The 21,843-nt window shown below is 36.1% G+C and overlaps 1 protein-coding gene across 1 annotated transcript in view; it reads right to left on the reverse strand.

Annotated features, from left to right (window-relative positions):
* Window positions 1-12,862: 12,862 nt before the first annotated feature.
* The window catches only part of Mon1 (vacuolar fusion protein MON1 homolog), an 87,618-nt gene continuing 78,637 nt past the window's right edge, over window positions 12,863-21,843 (reverse strand). The window contains exon 7 of the mRNA XM_090385127.1: window positions 12,863-13,016. Coding sequence (XP_090241253.1) covers window positions 12,876-13,016 — 141 coding nt within the window. The 3' untranslated portion in view covers window positions 12,863-12,875. The remainder of the gene's footprint in view (window positions 13,017-21,843) is intronic.

Consider the following 21,843-nt stretch of genomic DNA (forward strand, 5'->3'; position numbering starts at 1 on the left):
TTAGCGACAGCCATCAGGGTGAGCTACTGCAACAAGATCTAGGAAAATTGAGTTGATTGCCAGAGAAATGGCAGTTAAAGTTTAACATTGACAAATGCAGGTACTACACATGGATAGCAGTAACCCCAGAGTAACTGTGTGGTACTAAACTTAGGGTAGTGAAGAATGAAAAAGAACTGGAGGTAACTGTGCAGTCAGACATGAAATTCTCTGAGAAGTGCAGACATTCTGACAGGACTGCTCATGGGGTTTTGTCAATGATATACAGAAACTTTGCTAGCAGAGATAAGGAGGTGATCCCTTTGTATACAGCCATGATTAGGCCACATCTTGAGTACTCTATACAGGTCTGGAGGCCTCACTTTAGAAAAGATGTAGATCTGCTGGAAAGGGTGCAGAGAAGGACAACCAGATTGGCAAAGCAAACAAAAGGGTGCTCTTACCTAGAATGACTTCACTTCTGCAAATTGCAGTGTCTTAAGACCAGGAACATGCGGGGAGATATGATTGAGGTGTTTAAAACCTTGACTGGATTGAGTAAGCTGAATGTTGATGGTATTCTTCCACCTGCTGAGAATACACATAAGGGGTCATAAATTCAAGCTGAGGAAGGATGATTGAATGCTGGCACAGTCTTCCAGATGTTGTTGTGGAAGTGGATGGGTTGAATAAATTCAATGAAGACGTAGACAAATTCTTGGAGGGTATGGATGGGTTAACTGCTTTTTTGTTTTTTTGGCTGATGCTATATAATCTTCCACTTTTATTAATATTTTAAGAGTTTAAGATTCTATATCTATATAATATCGGTGTAGATACGCCATAGACAACTCTTAAAGAAAAACTATGATATTAGTGTGAAAAGCATCATTTCTTCTGTATCTCCTATTGTGCTTATCCTTCACGAGTTGCCAATGTATTGCATTACCTCAAATAAGTATTGAAAGAGAAGACTATTGCTACTTATTCTCGGTGTGCACCACTACCCAGACGGCACTGTTTCAAAGCTAATTGGCCTTTCATCGGTGGGTGGGCAGGTGCCCTGGTATTGCAAGTGAAGTGTTACTTATTCAAGGTAGTGCAAAGGGCTCACATCTGGTGAGTATGGGCTTAGCGCACCCAGGGTCCTGAGCTGGATATGATCATTCTTCTCTTTCTTGGTGATTTCCTTCTACTGCTCTCTCTCTCTCTCTCTCTCTCTCTCTCTCTCTCTCTCTCTCTCTCTCTGTCAGGTAACTGAGAAATTTTTTTTGGCTGGTGCAGCATAAGCCTCAGGCTTCCTTGCACCATATGGCTAATAATAATAATACATAGCAACTTGTTGTGAAGAATGAGTAGATAACGTGTATCTACACCGACATTATATAGTAATGTTTATTATGTACTTGTAAATAGTAAAAAATGGATGAAGGAACTGAAAAATGAGCAAATTATTTTATTAGGCATTTTTTATTATAATATGTTGCACAATAAGTTGTAAGTTAAATAAAGTTTATTGAAGTTACACTATTTTTTAGTTGTATGAATAAAGAATGAACCCAGAGTTGTTCATGTTTTTTTTTGTTGTATTTTTTCAGATAAAATTACATCATAGCATTTAGTTATGTCTTTAACTTTGTGTTTAACTTTTGTTGCACAATCGTGAAGAAGGTCGTTCTCACAAAAAAAAAAAAAAAAAAAAAAGGTTAATTTTCTCAAGGGAAAAAGTTTTAATTCTTTAATTTTCCAAATCCTCATATCTGTGGGGACTCAAATAATGAATACTCAGATAGCGGCAACCCCCTGTATATCTTTATTTTAGATATGGGGCCAGTAGTTAGACAACAGATGCAAAATGACTGAGGTTTAATGATGTTCCTAGACCATATATTGTTCATTTCAGTGTTGGTAGTGGCAAATAATGCAAGAAAGCAAACTTATAGAGCATCAGACAAAAAGGGGGGGGACACTAACTGCATCATCTATCCAGCCTGCTAATAATTTGTCTAATTCTTCCCTAAATTTATTAAAAGTACCAACTTCAGCAACGTCAAATGGAAGTTTCTTCCTACAAATTTGTGCACATCTGCCCTGCAGCCTAATTTCTAAATGGAAAGCAATCATGGAAGGAATCATAGAAGCTTCTAGGCTTTTTATACTAACTAAGAAAAATTGTTCAAGGTTTAGACCTAAATGGATGTCAGATGAACTGAGGGGACTTGTGGCAGAGAAGAAAAATGCTTGGGATGCATATAAAGTATCAGGTGGTACAGAGGCCTACAGTATATATAAACTAGACTGTAATCAAGTCACAAAGGTGGTTAGGCAAGCTAAGACAGATAACAAGAAGTCTCTATCAAAGAATGCCAGGAAAAATAGAAAAGATACTTCTTTACTTATATTAACAGTAGAAGGAAGAGATCGAATCACATTGGTCCACTTGATGGCAATAGTTTAACTGTTAATGAGGTTGCTAACAAATTGAATAGGTATTTTGCATCTACATTCACACATGAGAATTCTTTAGGGAAGAGGATGCCAGAAGTTTATCAAACTCTAATGGAGAGCTAAATGATTTTGTGATGACTGAAAGGAAAATGGAAGAGAAACTGTGGAAGTTGATCATAATAAAAGTGCCTGGGGTGGATAGATTGTTGTTGTTGTTGTTGTTATTGTTATTTTTGGCGCAAGGGCTGCTCAGGCCATATTGCGCCGAGGGGGTGGATAGAATCTATCCAATTATATTAAAGGAGGCTGCAAAGGAGGTAAGCAAACCATTAGCCAAATTATGCAAGCATCCTTGGATTAAACAGAGATCCATATTGGAAATGTGTAAATGTATCCCCAATTCACAAAATGTGATTAAAAGGTAATGTGAGTAAATTACCTACCCGTCAGCTTAGACCTAAGAAAATAATGGAGTCATTGGTTAAAGAAGTGATGCGGAACCACAGGAGTGCAGTTATACTTCAACCACAGCATGGATTCATTAAAGGAAGATCTTGTCTAAACAATTTGATTGGATAACATGATGCAGTGACAAAGGAACTGGATCATATACTTGGATTTCTGGAAAATTTATGATACTACTGCACATACAAGACTGCTGTATAAACTGGAGCAGTATGGCATTAAGATACCTGCTAACAAAATTTCTGTTCTAATCACCTCCTCATCCCTGCTAACCAAATTGCTGAATATCATTGACAAAACCCTGTGTCATTTTCAATTCCACTACCCTGAGTGTAGTACCACACAGTTGTTATGTTAATCTGTTAATCATGTGAAATTTCTTGCATTTGTTAATGTTAAACTTCAACTGCCATTTTTCAGCCCATCAACCTAATTTTCCTGGATCTTGTTGCAGTAGCTAATACTGATTACTGTCATTAACTACCCTGTCAATCTTTGTATCATCTGCAAACTTAGACAATAAACCTCATATACCTTTATCAATATCATCAATAAATATTGAAAGCAACAATGGGCCTATCACTGAACCCTGGAAAATTCCATTAATAACATTAGTCCATGAAGAGCAATGTCCACTGATAGCCACTCTCTGTCTTCTCCCACTCGAGCATCCCTTTATCCACAGTAACTTGCTCTTAATGCCATATTGCTCCAATTTGTCCAGCAGTGTTCTATGTGTAATAGTATCAAAAGCTTTCCTGAAATCTAAGTATATGACAATCAAAATTATTTTTTGCATCCAATTTCTTTGTCACTGCATCATGGTATCCAATCAAATTGGTCAGACAAGATCTCCCCTTAACGAAGCCATGTCGTGACTGAAGTATAACTGCACTCCTGTCTAATGGTCTTGCATCACTTATTTAACCAGTAACTATTATTTTTCCCAGAATATAAGTTAAGCTAACAGGTAAAACCCCATGCACTGTCCTAGAAGCCTGTCTGCACTGTTTGGAGAACTTAACATATGCACAGTTATCCCCAGGTTTTTTTCACTCTTCACTATCTGTTTGGAGTACTACACAACTGGTAGGTTAATATGGAACTAATGCTCCTCATATGAAGTAGTTTGCATTTGTCAATGTTAAACAACTGCCACTTATTAGTTCATCTGCTTAATTTTTCTAGACTTTGTTGCAGTGTCATACTATAAATTCTGTCATTAACAGGCATGCCAACCCTTGTATCACCTGCAAACTTATGTATTATGCCTGAAACATATTGAAAACAATGATGGGCCTAACTCTGAATCCTGGAGAACTCTAGTAATAACAGCAGTTCAAAAAGAGCAGGGTCCATTGATAACCACTCTTTGTATTCTTCTACTGAACCATTCTCTTATCCATAGCAGTCTAATGCCACACTATTTCAATCTGTACAGCAGTCTTTTATGTGCAACAGTATCAAAATATTTTTTGAAATCTAAATATATGATGTTAAAATTATTTTTTGCATCCAGTTCCCTTACTACAGTTTACAGTCAGATCAGCCAGACAAGATTGCCCCTTAATCCACACTGCGAATGCCTTATAACTGTATTCTTGTATAGATGGTCCTGCGTTACTTTAACCAGTAACTCCATTATTTTTCCTGGATCAGAAGTTAAGCTTTCAGGTCTATAATTACTCACTTCACCTCAAGCACGGGCTTTTCCAGTGCTGGATTTTTTTTGTTTGTCCCTTTGTCTTCGGGATATTCAGTATGCTTTTGTCAAACCATGCCTCTTCATGGCAATGATGGGTGCCAGGAGTCTTTTGGCAAGTTGCTTGCTTCCTGGTTGCTAAGTGGTCAGTCAACCTACATTAGCATTAGCATTAGTAGAGGCATTTGATGCAAGAAAGCAAGCTTATGCAGCATCAGCCAAAAAAAAAAAAAAACCCACTTCCGCTTCACCCCTCTGTTCGTTCAAAATACCTGTCCAGCTGAGCCTTAAACTTATTTAGGCTGTCAACCTCCACCACAAGGGATGGAAGTCTGTTCCACCAACCAACCACCCGCTGGCTAAAGGCAAATTTCCGCACGTCTATCCTACATCTGTCTTTCCTCAATTTGAATTTATGCCCTCTCAGGTGATTTTTCTGAGCTAGAGGAAGAATCCCATCAGCATTGAGCATGCTTAAACCATTCAAGGCTTTATACACCTCTATCAGATCACCTCGCTGGTGCCTAGTCTCCAGACACTGTAATTTGCAAAACTTAAGCCTTTCTTCGTAAGAGCACCCCTTTGTTCCATTCACTAATCTTGTTGCCCTTCTCTGTACTCGTTCCAGCAGCTCTACATCCTTCTTGAAATGAGGCCTCCAGACCTGTATACAGTACTCTAGGTGTGGCCTGACCATCGCCTTATACAATGGAATAATCACCTCCTTATCCCTGCGGGAAAAATTCCTGTATATCATTGACAATACTCCATGAGCTACTCTTGCAGGGCGTCTGCACTGCTCAGAGAACTTCATATCTGCCTGCACAACCACCCCCAAGTCCCTTTCATTCTCTACCACTGTCAGTGTAGTACCACAGAGTTGATACGTTGCTCTGGGGTTGCTGTTTCCCATGTGTAGTACTTTACATTTGTCAATGTTTAACATCATAACATTACCCAACACACTTCACAGACAACAGTTTACATGGCAGAGTTAAACTCTATTCTGAAGCTGCCCCATCATAGAAACATACATATGTACATGTCCTTTCTGTAGTCCTCATGGGTAGCACAGTGGTTATATCACAACCTGGTGGAAAAGGCCTTGGGTTCGAATCCTGTTGCCAATGCAAGAACTCTTATTGGCCTTTTTCACTCCATGGCTGAACTATTCAGTGTCAGGCGAGGCCAAAAAAAGTTTTTACACCTGCAAACTTGGGTTTTTCATAGAGCAAAGCAGACAAACAGAACAGAACACACCTAATTTATGAAAGTAACACACTTGGGTGGATGAGGTTGTTCCCAGGTAACCCTAACATAACAATTTATTTATCATCCTTCTCTACACGTTGTACTCCTAATATTCCAATTCTGCCTTCCTTATGTCTGAAAATACCATGTTTCCAATCTCCTATAATGTTCTGCATTTGATGATATAACCAAATATTTCAATTTTGTTATAGCCATCAACTTGGTGTAATGATTGATGCTGTGATTATAGTAGGATTACTGGACATACAGGAAAGTGATATGATTGAAACTTTTCAATAGTATCAGTGATTTTATATCAATATTATACATCCAATTGATTCTTGCCTCTTGTTGGTGGGGTTATAAGTTGCATTAAGCTCATAGCATTGTGTCACTTAACACTTAATGCTTTTTTTGGATTACTATGTTCAGGATCAGGCCCATTGATATCTTGTCAGCAATGTTGGCAGATAGGGATTAAATGTTTTTATCCTTAATGGATCAGATCTGAAGGTAGGGATATAAGGCGTGTTTGGATTTGGATTTTATTCACTTGCAGGGTGAATACCGCCTTGAAATTTTCTGTTGCTTGTTTAGTTTTGGTCGAAGTAATTATTTCTATAGATAAGTGATCCCCTGCCTTTCCTGTCCACCCTTCCATTCCCAATGAAATTAAATCCAATTGTTGAAGTCAATAAGTCAAGTAGGTACATGATCACGAGGAACATTTTTCTCCCTCAAAAGATTGATGCCAAGAACTCAGCGATGAATCTTGGTGTCCTATGTCCAACTTAAAGATAAATACCATTATTCATGTTTTTGCCTAAGTTGTTAATATCTTTTTACATCACCTAAACAGGTGAATCTGCTTTGCATTTAAAAATCTGAGACACTGCCAGCATGGCTATTTCAAAGTTAGACTTCTCATCAGCTGACAGATGGCTTCTGTTAGCGAACATATGATGAACTAATGCTAATGCTAATGCTAACTGAGTAAATAGTGTATTCTGGCAAAGTGAAGAGCCAAGTGGTGTTCACTTTTGTCTAAAGTGAACACCACTATGTTGTGTGCATTTTCTTAAAAATGGGCTGCACTAACTCTATGCAACGTAATGATATAGAATGAGGGGGGACACTTTAATGCAGAAAACAAAATTTAAAGATCTGAGGAATATTACTGCATTAATTCATGTTCAATCTATGTGGATCTGAGACAGCAACTCCTTCTGGACCTTGATTTAACTACTCTTCAACCTGAAAGTGCACCCATTTCCTCTTAGGAATCATTCTTAGCTTTCTCTACCTTTACCACAGGTCTTTTTAAATGATGCCACATCCCAGCACCTCTTCCCACTCCAGGCCCAGTACAGCCAGCTTAACTCCAGTGACAATTCTGCTTTGCTTACTTTTACTGCCCTATGTCTTGGAAGATTTCACTCCTCATACTTTCCATTCTGCTGGTGCACCACAACTCTACCTTTGCAGTTTCTGCAGGGCCTTCCCATTGAGGCCTCCTTCTTGGGCTCTGGATAAAATCGATTTAAATAAAATTGGATAACTCTCCATTCAGGTAGGATATCCATTGGATATTTACTCCCTTCCTGTCATGGGACCTATCCTTCCCCAAACACAATACTTCTGCTGATTCCTGGAGTATCTACCTCTTCCAGTTTGGGATATTTCCTTGCCCTTTCAGAGAATCACTTTTTTTTTTTTTTTTTTTTTTTAGTTGTTGGCGCATTGGCTTCTGTGGCCATAATGGACCTCCCACAAAGTTTTTGCATTTTCTACTCTGATCCAAGCCCAAGGTGGGATTCGAACCAGTGACCTTTGGGTTGCCAGGCAGGCATTTTACCCACCCGGCTAGCCCAGTCAGTAGAGAATCACTATACTAACTACTGGATTTTTCCAGGAGTATTACTTGCAATATGTCTAGAACTTGCTTCATGTGGGATTCTCCTCATAATGGCCTTTTCACATTACCCAAACATCAACCACTAGTCGGCTGAGTTATTGTAGAGCCTTGCATAACCCAAGGCTCTACGGTAACATTTTAGACGATTACTGCATAGTTACATATTTGATCTGACATTTATGCACCTGTGGCATACTGTTTTGTGGCTGATAGCATTTGTTTCCCTGAGGTTACTCATCCTGGTTATAAATTCAGTTCTGCCTATTGTACAAAAGGTTAAACATAATGATGTATATTTTGTAATTCTGAAAACAAACTTCATAAATTTATTTTATATTATTTTGTGAATTGTTATTTTATTATGTTCTTTATCCCTATGTAAAAATGGCAGAAAATTTAATAAACCAGCACAGTGAAGACTGTGTTGGTTTTTTAAATATATTCCATAGTAAATTATTAAAAATAGTATAGAGTCCATGACACAATCTGATTCCACGTGTACTGAAAATATGGTAATATTACCATATTTTATATCTCATAAACTCCTCTGATCCGATGTGTCTGTCAGGGAATAAAAAGACATTATTTAATTAAATTTAGGATTTATACTTCAGATGTATTAAAATTCATTTTGTAAATATCAGTAAATTAAATTAAGTGTTTTCAAAAAAAAAGAGTAACATCCCTGGAACAGCCATAGTATAGGAGAAAAACAATCTACTGGAAATACCTGTTTATAACCAATATTTGTGAGCATAATGAATTCTTCTTTGTACTACCATTGTAGTCTATAGAAGTTGACTATCTGTTTTAATTAATTTGTGGGGCGAGTATCAGTTTTGACTATTGTTAATAAAGAACTTTCATATTTTCAAAGTTAAATTTTTGAGTTTGTGTGTTAAGTACTGAAACAACCAAGGTTATAAGACATCAGTATATTATTTTTCTTTATCCATTAAGCATGCTGTTTTTTTGGGAATTAGTGTACTGTGTCTGTAAATTGCATGTATTCTGTAGTTTATTTGCCTGTTTGCTGGACAAAAAACATGAGCTCTGAGAGGAGGAACCATGCAAAACTTGCCTAAGATTGACTAACAGATACACTATGAAATAAGCCCACAAAAATCCTTGTATCATTGGCAGAATTCAAACTCTGGCATTTTCCACCTGGTGTGGGGGAGGATGGTGATAATATCCACTAACAGTTAGCAGCTAGTGCATATAAACTGCTAGCATGGTGATTATATCCACTGGCAGCTAGTGGATATAATCATCATGCTACATGATTTTAATTATAAAATCATATAATTAAAATCATCAATTTTAATTATAAATTCAGTAATACTTTTATTTCTAACTGCAGCATACAGGTTATAATTGGAGCAGGTATGTATAAATTTACAGCAGTATGGTTTTAAAGATTTAGCACATTTCTTGAAAGGTAATTTATAATTGAGGGCTTTTTTTAATACTGTAAATCTGATATTTCCAGAAAAAGGAATTTTAGAATTGAAATGAGTCATTTGTTGGAGAAGTGTGGCATGTTTCTGCTTTGGATAAAGGGACTGCTGCATGGGAGAAGACAGAGCGGTTATCAATGGTCACTTGAACTAATATTATTAGCAGAGTCTTCCAGGGTTCAGTGCTGGGCCCATTGTTCTTTTCTGTATTTATTAATGATGCAGATGAAGACATATCAGGCTTAATGTCTAAATTTGCAGATGATAAGAAGGTTGGCAGGGCAAATAATCACAGTAGTCAGGGTATGCTACTGTAACAAGATTTAGACAAATTAGGCAGATCAGATGGAATAAGAAGTGGCAATTGAAGTTTAATAGGGGCAAATGCAAGGTATTTCATATGGGAAGAAGTAATCCTAGATTTATGTATCAGCTCTATGGTACACTTAGGGCAGTGGAGAATGAAAAATATTTGGGGTTGTACAGTCAGATATGAAGTTCTCTAAGCATTAAGGCTTCCAGGATAGCTCACGAGGTTTTGTCAATGATATGCAGGAATTTTTCCAGCAGGGATAAGGAGGTAATTATCCCATTATATAAGGCAATAGTTAGACCACATCTTGAGTACTGCATGGAGGTAAGGAGTCCTTATTTTATGAAGGATGTAGATTTGCTGTAATAGATGCAGAAAAGGGCAAAAAGATTGGTGAAGAGAGAAAATGGGTGGTCTTACCAGGAAAAGCCTCAGTTTTGCAAATTGCAGTGTCCAGAGATTAGGCACCTGCAAGATCCAATTGAGGTATTTGAGGCCTTGAATGGACTGAGTAAGCTCAATGCTGATGAAATCCTTCCTCTTGCTCAGACCACACACATGAAGGGGCATAAATTCATATTGAGGAAGGATGGTTGCAGGTCAGACGGAAAGAAATTTGCCTTCAGCCAGAGGGTGGTTTGATTGTCAGAACAAAGTACCATCTGGTGTTGTAGAGGTGGATAGTTTGAATAATTTCAAGGAAGAACTAGATAAACTGTTAGAGGGTGATGAGCTGGTGAAATGGGAAGTGCTGTTTTTTTTTTTTGCTGTATAAGTTCTCTTTCTTGCATCATTTGCCACTACTAATATTTATCATTTGCTACTAATAATAATAATTAAAACTGAAAAGAATAGAAATTTTTTATAATGGCAGTGCAACAAAGGGCATTAACTACAATGAAATATTAAGTGTGCAATGGACTGGTCAAGAATAATTGTGGCCAGCTACACTTTTTTTTTTTCTTTCAGAAATAGAAACTACTGAATGTTACTTACAGCGGTTGGCACGCTGGAAGCTGATTAATCAGCCAGCAACATTAGTTTCATACAAAGAACTGAAATATGAAAAGTGGCTTGGCAGAGGATGCAATTTTAGGAAACATGTTCATCATGGTTCATTTTTTGAAACAAAGTCATCTGCCATGATAACAAATCATAATTGTGATCTACTGTTGGATTCTTGATTATGCTACAGAATATCATAGGGAACAGTTAGTGACTGGTGTAATTTTTATTGCAAAGAATGTGAATTCCAGCTGGGAAGCATGCATTATTAGCACCTGTAAACTAGTGATCTACATTTGCACAAACAAGGATTCTCCATGTTTGATAATGTCCAAATTTCTGACGACTGTAATACACTGAGTTTGCGATACATGATTTGATACTGTATACTAAGTATCACCTTTGACTGATATAGAGCACTGTGGTGCTAAATCGAAGAATTAGTTTGCATGATAGTTTCCATCTAGTCTAAAAGAAATTTTCTTAGCCTCAACCAACCCCCGCTCTGAGTTCATTTGATATCTTCTCTTTTGAAACAAGGTCCATCTAAGATTACTCCTTTTGATAGATTGAAGAATGTGTGTTGTGGGGGGGGGGGGGACTTTTAGTTTCACTTGGGCTGTTAGTTTTAACGAGTGTCACCTGATTTGAATTGTTCGACTGTCTCTTTCTGGAGGAAAGTTGGTAGTCTGCTTGCTGTAAGCTCATTGGAGTGAATTGGAGCCAGGTGTGTTCTTTTCCATTACAAACTACTTTATGCCTCCGTAGCCGGGTGGGCAGGAGCAGCAGTGCATAGCACACGCTTCTTGATTAGACTGAGGTTCGAGCCCGTGACCACCAAATACGGAGGATGCGGAAAGGTCAGGGAATGACCACTGCATATCCCGGAGCAATATGGCCTTAGTTGCTAATGCTCCTAAAAACCAAATAACAAACAAACAAACTACTTTATACATCTCATATTGAATAATGTCTCTTGATAACACAGGATTGCAGAGGTTTTATTATTTAAATATTTTACCTGTTGTATGTCAATTCCTGCATGCCGATAATGAAAATGGCATCGAGTATGTACCACCATGCATGATTTTTCATAATCTTCACTTTAAATGAGCCATTTTCTTAATGGGTTATTTCCATTAATAGTTAACTACTAATCATTACACACATAAGACTGATCACTATTTCTCATCAGCATCACATTCCAAAACTGAAGTTATTTGATTAAAAATGATATTAGTAATTTAGGTTGACTTGTAGATAAAAATATTACTTCTAAAATGAGCAAAAGCCCAAGTTTGTCACTGTCAATGGAGAGGGAACATAATTTCCCCAAGACAGCAAGGCAGAAAAAGAATATAATGCAGAATTGTTAATAGACTTAAAAAAAAAAAAAAAAAAAAAAAAAACTTATTACAGCTGCATGAAACTGCAATTTCTAAAACCATATATCTGACAGGGTTTTGGTGCCCAGAACAAAGGATCCAGCCAAAATTAGAATTTTTCAATGAACATTTATTTCCTGTCTCATCTGTAGACATTACTTCGCTTTCTCTATCGCATTTGGAAGTAAAAATATAAATATTAGTACTCATCCCAATATTCTGTATCATCAGATACATGATGAACAATGTGAGCAGGCATTGAACTGAAAAATTTTACAGAGCATTGCTTGATTATTAAAAAATAGGCCAATAAAATGTCCTATTTTTAATAATCAAGTATGTACACATTACTGAAGCAGATGATGAAAGGGAACAGCATTCCATTATATTCTGGTCCATTTCAAGCCATGAAAGTTTTTGTGGAGCAAGCTTAAGTTGCTTCTTGTTTCCTAGTAGATTCCCCATTCATAAGTACAGCAGAACTCATTGACAAATAATGTTTTGTCAATGAGTTCTGCTACACTTATGAATGGAGTGTTCCTCTATTTTGTTGTTTATGAAATGCAATCCTCAAACTTTGTACCATTGAAATGCTTCAACAATTTACAAAATTCAGTCTTTCTGTGAACCAAAGGCAGTGAAAAAAAAAAAAAAAATAATAATAAAATAAATCCAAAAATGAAAAGAAATAAGATCAAATAAATAAAATGAAATAGGATGAAAATTAGAAAAAAACAGAGAAAAAGGAATAACACGCCTATATTTAATTAATAGTTTCACTTTTGCACAAATATATACATATTTCCACTTAAAAAATAATTTTACTTTTTACATAACTATTCTTAAAATTTGTCCTTTTTAACAAAAACAATGTAATAGGTATTATTTCAGAAATAAACACAAATATAACTTTTAAATTTAAATAATTTACATATCACACCTCCATATAGTACTAAATTGTTGGTGCATTCATTATAAAGAGACGGTCCTCTTCTCTCTTAATCCAGTGAACAACTTTCTTCATAGCTGTTATAGTATCCAGTTTAGTGGAAAGAGGTTCAAAGGAAGCATACAATTCAAAACCTTGCATGTGCTATAAAAAGAAAGAAAAGAAAAAAAGTTAAAAAAATGTACCTACATGTCACAAATATGGGTATCCCTTGCCAACACTGGGTGAGAAAGACTGGCAAATTCTTGCAAATGACAAATACTTAAAAGTAATGGGAAAAGAAAGGAGGGGGGGAGTTATGTTCAGGGCAAGTAGTTAGGAAAAATTAGCAATACAAGTTATACATATAAAAAAATATTGCAAATGCTTAACTTAGTAATCCAAATACAATGTCACACCAACTTCAATGAACCTTTAATGGTAGAAACTGTAACAAACAGAGCACACACGGGCCTAATTTTATCTGAGGATAAAATTTAGTATATCTTTTCTGATATAATGAAGGGTTTTTTGTTAATATAATACTTTGTAAGATCTGAAAATCTTACAAAAATAAAATATATTTTTTTGACTTCTGAAGCTAGTTTTCCTTTTTGGATTCTTGCCGTTGGGAGAAATGGTAATAGCGTCAGTTTCAATAAACAAGAATTATCCAGTAAGGATTGTAAAAATTAAAAGGTAGGAGGAACGAAAAACAGAAAAATTAGCTTTACATCCGTTAAAACAGAAAACTGATGGAAAATACTATGGCAAGCCCAGCGGGAGGTTCGGCGCAACAAACAACTTAAAGTTTATGAGGGGTCACGCACCGGAAACGCATTCGGCAAAACGCACACACAAGCCTCTAAAAATAGACGCGATGGTCTCCAGTGACACATTTGTGGTTTTTCTGAAGTGCTATAGAGACAAGCTGTGAGGACACAGGAGGAGTTGTTTTGATACATTCGGCCTACATGAAAGAGCTCAACGGATGTCAACAGGTGGGGAAAAAAAAAAAAAAAAGGAGAGGGGTAGTGTGAATCACGTGCTACAGGGCTGGCTGACCTACCAACGAATAAAAGAAGAAATATGGAAAAAAGATAGAGGGGATTGGTAGAAACCACTGTAGGAAGGCGTGACAAACTCGGAAGAAAAAAATTGTGGATGGAGACGGACAGAAAAACAGTGTCAGTCAGTGTCAGTGAGTTGGGCAGTAAGATGAGAGTTGGAGAAGAAAAGAAAGGAATGAGTTTCTTTAGATAGAGTAGCCGGTGGAGAAAAGTGGCTAAGTTTTAATGTGTAGTCAGTAAGAGGGGTAGATAAGCTTTAAGTGAACAGTTAAGTCGTTGATTTAAAAAGTTAGTGAGAGAGGCAGTCGAGTAAGTGGAAAGATGAAGTTGAGGTGTAGAAGTCGGTCAGACAGTCAGCCAAAAGTAGACTGAGTTTCGAAGTGAGAGATGAACACGTGCCATAGAAAGGGGGGAAAATTTTTCAAGATCCTTAAAGTAGATGAGAAGGAGTCAACTCCATTATGAAGGAACGAGATTGCCTGATATTTCTGAGAGCAATTACGCTGGAGCTGATGAAATCCGAAGCCGGACAAAAAGAGTACAGCCATTCTGATCAGATGAAAATAATGCGTTCTTAAGAAATAAAAGGTACCCAAGAAGGAATCCAGTATCTTATGTCGAACTCCCCCAGTGATTGTGAGATGCGACCCAGATAGAAAAGGTCCCCTACTCGCTTAGAGAAGGATGTACCGTGAAGTCTGCCAAGTTATGTAAGTAAGTGATTAGTTTGCTTAAGTACTCTCACCATCACACCGACTATAGACACCCGATAACCAATTTATCAGAACTTTTGATTGAACACATATGTATAAGTAGTACTATATTGTAATGAATAAGTTAGTGAATGGTATGAACTGAAGGAAATTACCCAGGGCAAGTCAATATATATAAATAAATTTTGGAAGGGAATAGATATAAAATTTTTGAAGTGATTGATACTTGTTAATATTTGGTTAAACAAGTGAATGACTAAGTATGAATTTTGGAAGGGGATAGACGGATGTCAGTAACCCCCGAATGTGCAAGTAGTTAATTGTAGAAATTTGATAGTAATAATTACCTAGATTAGAGAAGGTTGTAGGCTATAATCTGTTAGAAAACAGAGTAATGATTTATACTGAAATTAAGAGTATCGGAGCTTTATCAATTTGGAGTAGGAATTGTTTTGTAATGAAAGGAGAATGTTAATAGATTCTTTTGAAAGTCAATTGAACTCAGGAGTAAGGAAGTAGAAACATTTTGTTAGTTTAAAAGAGGGGATAGTTGATTATGATTTATGTAAAGGAAATAGCCCTCCTTGAGTTTACTCAATAGGCAAAATACCTTGCTCATATACATTCTGTTATAAGAAGATGAAATTAAATCTATTTGGTCATGAGTTTAACAAAATTCTTTTGTTTGATGTATCTATGTAAAAATGTCCAATAAACTGATTTTTTTATACAACAGTTGTGTGTCTCTTTGTTGTTCTGAGTAAAAGCCTATCCAAAGGGAATTAAACACATCAAGGAGATTTTCCCCTAGAACTTGGAATTTTCTGTAAAGTAATAGTCAGATTTGCAAGTGGGGATAAATATCAAAAAGGGGATATATACGAATATATAATATAAATGTAAAATATATATACAAAACAAAATTAAATCAAAACCTCCCCCCCCCCACACAATTGGTGAAAGCAAGCCAGGATATAATTCCCAAACGGAAGGCAGTGTACCAGAATAACAAAGAAATAAGTTAAGCCCAGTTGCTGAAACTGAGAAAAAAATTCAGCTGGCGAGCCAGAATACATATCATATCGATTTAGAATTGTTGTTTAATATAAAATTGATTATTGGTTGAAAAATATTAAGGTAAATAATGGTGGAGATAAAATGTTAAGCATTGAGTTTGATTATTTATGTGGTATTGAATTGATCATCAGATAAATTTGCTAAGATAAGAAATTTATAGATTTAAAGTGTTAAACATTGAAACACGGTTAATTATGTATTAGTGAATTGATCACAGATTGAACTTGGATTGAGTAGATAAAGGTGAATATAAAGAAAGGAATATTGAAGTATTAGGAGTAATTAAGTGTATAGGAATTCATTATTAGGCTAAGAGATAAGCATTTAGGACAGATTAAACTTAAAAAGGGCAATTATATTACTGTTAATTAATTTGTCAATTAAATTAAAGATGGCTACAAGAAGGGCACATAGCAGTAGGGACAGGGAAAGAACAGAAAATAATGGAAGGGAAGAATCAGTGGAAACAAGTTCTAGCATAGTGAGTAACAATAATGGATCCCTTAGATTAAGTAAGTTCTTAAAAGTTTTTAGGGGCGAACCATCGGAAAGTGTAGACTATTTCCTGCGTAAACTGATAATGATTAAAGAAAAGGAAGGGCTAACAGAATTAGAGATAGTCACTATGGCCGAGTTTAAATTAGAAGGCGCAGCACAGAGAAAATATTTAGAAACTACGCAGTCCACAGAAGTTGAAACTCTCGAACAATTCGAGAAAATATTAAGAAAGCTATTCTCTGAGAAAATTACCTTCCTGGAAGGAATCAATAGGCTAAGCAACATAACACAAAACAGTCGCGAAACCGTGGAAGAATACTATAAGAAGTTTAGAACAATTAAACTAAACACCGAAGTTTCCGAAAATGAAAATGGCGCCTTCGATAAAATTCTAATGGACCAGTTTTTATCGGGAATTAGAGAAAGATATAGGCGAGAGATACTAAGGAGAAAGCCAAAATCCTTAGCAGAAGCGGCAGAACTAGCCATCGAAGAGCAGAAACTAGATTTTCACGGTAGGGGGAACACTAGAAAGGACGTTAACATATTAGTATCCGAAGGGGAAACAAAACCCGAAAACAGTAGGGATAAGAAATTAGACGGTTTAGAGAAACAGATCGCAGGGGTGGAAGCCAAATTAAACAAGTTATTAGAAGAATTTAATACCAAGAAACAAATAAAGGAAGGGAACAAGGAACAGTTAGGCGAGAATACGCGGACCTGGGGAAGGCACAATTACTTAGAGGAAAACGGAGATGGAAGAGAAGGATGGAGAACTGGAGAGGCTGACAAGGGTAGAATTCGTAGGTGGTGCTATAGATGCCAGAATACAGATCACTGGACTAGGGAGTGCTGGTACAGAAATAGGCATCACGAGAGCAGAAATGAATACTGTCACAACAGGGGCACAAATCAAAGGCAGCATATAAGCATGAATGCTCTGCATCTTAGACGTTGGAAAAATAATTCCTGTGAAAAAAGGAGCAATAAATCAGGCAGCACAAGGAGGAAGCCACACACACATAGAAGGGAGTTTATGAATAGAGAACCAATAGTTGTGGCCACCCTAGGACATAAATGGAATCATCCAAGTCAAGTGAAGTGTTATAGGTGTAACAGATATGGGCATATAGCTAGATTTTGCCCAGCAAGAAGAGTACATCACAGAGATGAATACAAAGCTGATGACCCAAGAAAGGAATGGAAACTGAAGAGAGGTCGGTTCTATCCATGGCGACCAGCAAACCTAAAATCCAGGCCAGGCGAAAACGAAAGTAGATCCCATAGGAGCGAAGTTGGTTATCAGATGAGAGAAAATGATGATAAATGTAAGACACCGACTGCAGTGGTGGAAGCGAAAAGAAACATAAGGAAAGGCAATGAGAGGCAAGTGCAAAGAACGAGTCAAAAGTTACTGCAAAGAAAAAAAGGTGTTGATAAAGTTCTGATTGCGCAGGAAGAATTAAAAAGATTAAGGAGAAAGAGAAGAATTAGAGAAAATGACGGAACAAGGCAACAGGCAGAAAACAAAATAGTGAATGTGGGATTAGTAGAATTAACAGAGAAGGTTAGGCAAAATTCAGGGCAAATAATATCTCAAAGGGAAGAGAGACTAGAAAATAAAAATAGCAAACCTCGAACGGAAGTAGCAAACCGTGGTAGAATCAAAGAACAGTGGAAAGAAGGACTTGCGAATCAAAGTGGAGAAAGGGCAATTAAACTGAAAGAATCAAACAGACTCCAGCAATTATATTTAGTGGGAGGATTAATTGATGAGTACATGGGATGGGAATAGTTTTAGTGAAGCCCAAAATATACATTTAATTAATGTACATGTATATAATTGTAAATATTTGTGCATTCCAAAGGGTAATCGGAATGAGTATAAATCCTTTTGGTGTTAGAAGTTAATGGAGAGTTAATGTATATTAAAGAGATCTATAAATAGATGTAAGGTGTTGAATTCCAGGGAAAGTGATGGAGTATAGAGAAAAAAAAATTTTACACAGGTATAATTTTTTTTGGGAGAGGAGCGGCAATTGTAAGATCTGAAAATCTTACAAAAATAAAATATTTTTTTTTGACTTCTGAAGTTAGTTTTCCTTTTTGGATTCTTGCCGTTGGGAGAAATGGTAATAGCGTCAGTTTCAATAAACAAGAATTATCCAGTAAGGATTGTAAAAATTAAAAGGTAGGAGGAACGAAAAACAGAAAAATTAGCTTTACATCCGTTAAAACAGAAAACTGACGGAAAATACTATGGCAAGCCCAGCGGGAGGTTCGGCGCAACAAACAACTTAAAGTTTATGAGGGGTCACGCACCGGAAACGCATTCGGCAAAACGCACACACAAGCCTCTAAAAATAGACGCGATGGTCTCCAGTGACACATTTGTGGTTTTTCTGAAGTGCTATAGAGACAAGCTGTGAGGACACAGGAGGAGTTGTTTTGATACATTCGGCCTACATGAAAGAGCTCAACGGATGTCAACAGGTGGGGAAAAAAAAAAAAAAAAGGAGAGGGGTAGTGTGAATCACGTGCTACAGGGCTGGCTGACCTACCAACGAATAAAAGAAGAAATATGGAAAAAAGATAGAGGGGATTGGTAGAAACCACTGTAGGAAGGCATGACAAACTCGGAAGAAAAAAATTGTGGATGGAGACGGACAGAAAAACAGTGTCAGTCAGTGTCAGTGAGTTGGGCAGTAAGATGAGAGTTGGAGAAGAAAAGAAAGGAATGAGTTTCTTTAGATAGAGTAGCCGGTGGAGAAAAGTGGCTAAGTTTTAATGTGTAGTCAGTAAGAGGGGTAGATAAGCTTTAAGTGAACAGTTAAGTCGTTGATTTAAAAAGTTAGTGAGAGAGGCAGTCGAGTAAGTGGAAAGATGAAGTTGAGGTGTAGAAGTCGGTCAGACAGTCAGCCAAAAGTAGACTGAGTTTCGAAGTGAGAGATGAACACGTGCCATAGAAAGGGGGGAAAATTTTTCAAGATCCTTAAAGTAGATGAGAAGGAGTCAACTCCATTATGAAGGAACGAGATTGCCTGATATTTCTGAGAGCAATTACGCTGGAGCTGATGAAATCCGAAGCCGGACAAAAAGAGTACAGCCATTCTGATCAGATGAAAATAATGCGTTCTTAAGAAATAAAAGGTACCCAAGAAGGAATCCAGTATCTTATGTCGAACTCCCCCAGTGATTGTGAGATGCGACCCAGATAGAAAAGGTCCCCTACTCGCTTAGAGAAGGATGTACCGTGAAGTCTGCCAAGTTATGTAAGTAAGTGATTAGTTTGCTTAAGTACTCTCACCATCACACCGACTATAGACACCCGATAACCAATTTATCAGAACTTTTGATTGAACACATATGTATAAGTAGTACTATATTGTAATGAATAAGTTAGTGAATGGTATGAACTGAAGGAAATTACCCAGGGCAAGTCAATATATATAAATAAATTTTGGAAGGGAATAGATATAAAATTTTTGAAGTGATTGATACTTGTTAATATTTGGTTAAACAAGTGAATGACTAAGTATGAATTTTGGAAGGGGATAGACGGATGTCAGTAACCCCCGAATGTGCAAGTAGTTAATTGTAGAAATTTGATAGTAATAATTACCTAGATTAGAGAAGGTTGTAGGCTATAATCTGTTAGAAAACAGAGTAATGATTTATACTGAAATTAAGAGTATCGGAGCTTTATCAATTTGGAGTAGGAATTGTTTTGTAATGAAAGGAGAATGTTAATAGATTCTTTTGAAAGTCAATTGAACTCAGGAGTAAGGAAGTAGAAACATTTTGTTAGTTTAAAAGAGGGGATAGTTGATTATGATTTATGTAAAGGAAATAGCCCTCCTTGAGTTTACTCAATAGGCAAAATACCTTGCTCATATACATTCTGTTATAAGAAGATGAAATTAAATCTATTTGGTCATGAGTTTAACAAAATTCTTTTGTTTGATGTATCTATGTAAAAATGTCCAATAAACTGATTTTTTTATACAACAGTTGTGTGTCTCTTTGTTGTTCTGAGTAAAAGCCTATCCAAAGGGAATTAAACACATCAAGGAGATTTTCCCCTAGAACTTGGAATTTTCTGTAAAGTAATAGTCAGATTTGCAAGTAGGGATAAATATAAAAAAGGGGATATATACGAATATATAATATAAATATAAAATATATATACACAAAAATCAAAATCTACCCCCCACAACTTATGTGCAACTGAGAAAGAACTTTTACACTTTATAATGATTGTTTCTTCTTATGCCATAACTTTAAGCTGCCTCCCAGCAAAACTATTTTCAGCATTTTTAGACATGGTCTTGATATGACCATGATATTACAGTGACATTCAGCCATTTGTGATTTCAATGATAAAAATTGAAATCACAAATGGCTGAATGTCACTGTAATAAAACAAAATGGTCCATTAGAAAATAAAAAAGTAAGGTGTTTACAGGAAGAACTAGTTTGTTGATGCCATGAGTGCATCAAGCCCAGTGCTTGCTCTCCAAAAAGGTTGCAAATTTGCATTTTTTGATTCAGAAAAAAATTACTAGTAAAGTTTTGAACTGTAAGAAGACTACACAATCACTTTGCACTGGATCTCATGATTTTCCAAACCAGATGTGCTACAGGCAAGAGAATTTAGAAAAAAAGCTATGTTGTTTATAGGAGAGCTTTTTTAATTCAAAATGCTTCTGCTGTGTAGAACCCTTGAGCATTTGAATATATAGCCATTACCATTCCTTTACATACTGACACATAAGTTATAATTAACCAATTATTAAATTTATTTTTGAGCACTTTTACAGTATTAATTTTTATGCAGTATTTTTATATTGGTATATTAAAAATAATTTTAATATCTTTATGTATCTGTATATACAGTATTTAAAAGTGAAAATACATGGTAATAATAAAGAATTGTACTGATACGAAAAACCTGGATAGGTAAAATAAAGAGTTGTATGGATATAAGAAACCTCTGTTCACAAATGGTGAGAGATATCTGTAGATAAATTTCACAACAATTAACTGAATTTCTATATAGTTCAGCTTTTAGCAAACTGGGGTCTGCAATCTCAAACTTATCATAAACATTTTAAAAATAAGAAAATTTACAGGGCTTGTGTCATTAAGGCCTGACGTAGCCCAGTGTTCAGGAGCGAGAGTGCATAGCACGCATTCCTTGAGTGGACCGGGGTTCAAGCCCGTGACTACTAAATACGATAAATATTTGTATTGACGATTTATTGTAAACTCTACTGACTTGGTTGTTGTGCCGGAGTATAAACAGAAAATTTATTTATTTATTTATTTTAATACTGGCAACTTATATAAATTAAATACAAGTAAAATGCACATTTTTTAAATCAAAATCATCTAACACAATTGTTTTTAGGTTTACTTTATCTTATATATTTCCTTATTTTCTTAAATCATCATCATAAAAATGGGGGGGGGGGGAGAACAGAAAATAAAATTTATAACATAAAAGAGTAAACCTAAAAAACTGTTAGACGATTTTGATGGAAATGCATGTATCTTACTTATTCAATTTGTATAAATTTTCAGTACTAATGCCTCAAGTCCGATATGGCAATCAGCTATTGAATATATAAATAT

Source organism: Mastigoproctus giganteus, chromosome 11 (assembly GCF_048544385.1).
Source record: "Mastigoproctus giganteus isolate SK-2022 chromosome 11, ASM4854438v1, whole genome shotgun sequence".
NCBI classification, from domain to species: domain Eukaryota; kingdom Metazoa; phylum Arthropoda; class Arachnida; order Uropygi; family Thelyphonidae; genus Mastigoproctus; species Mastigoproctus giganteus.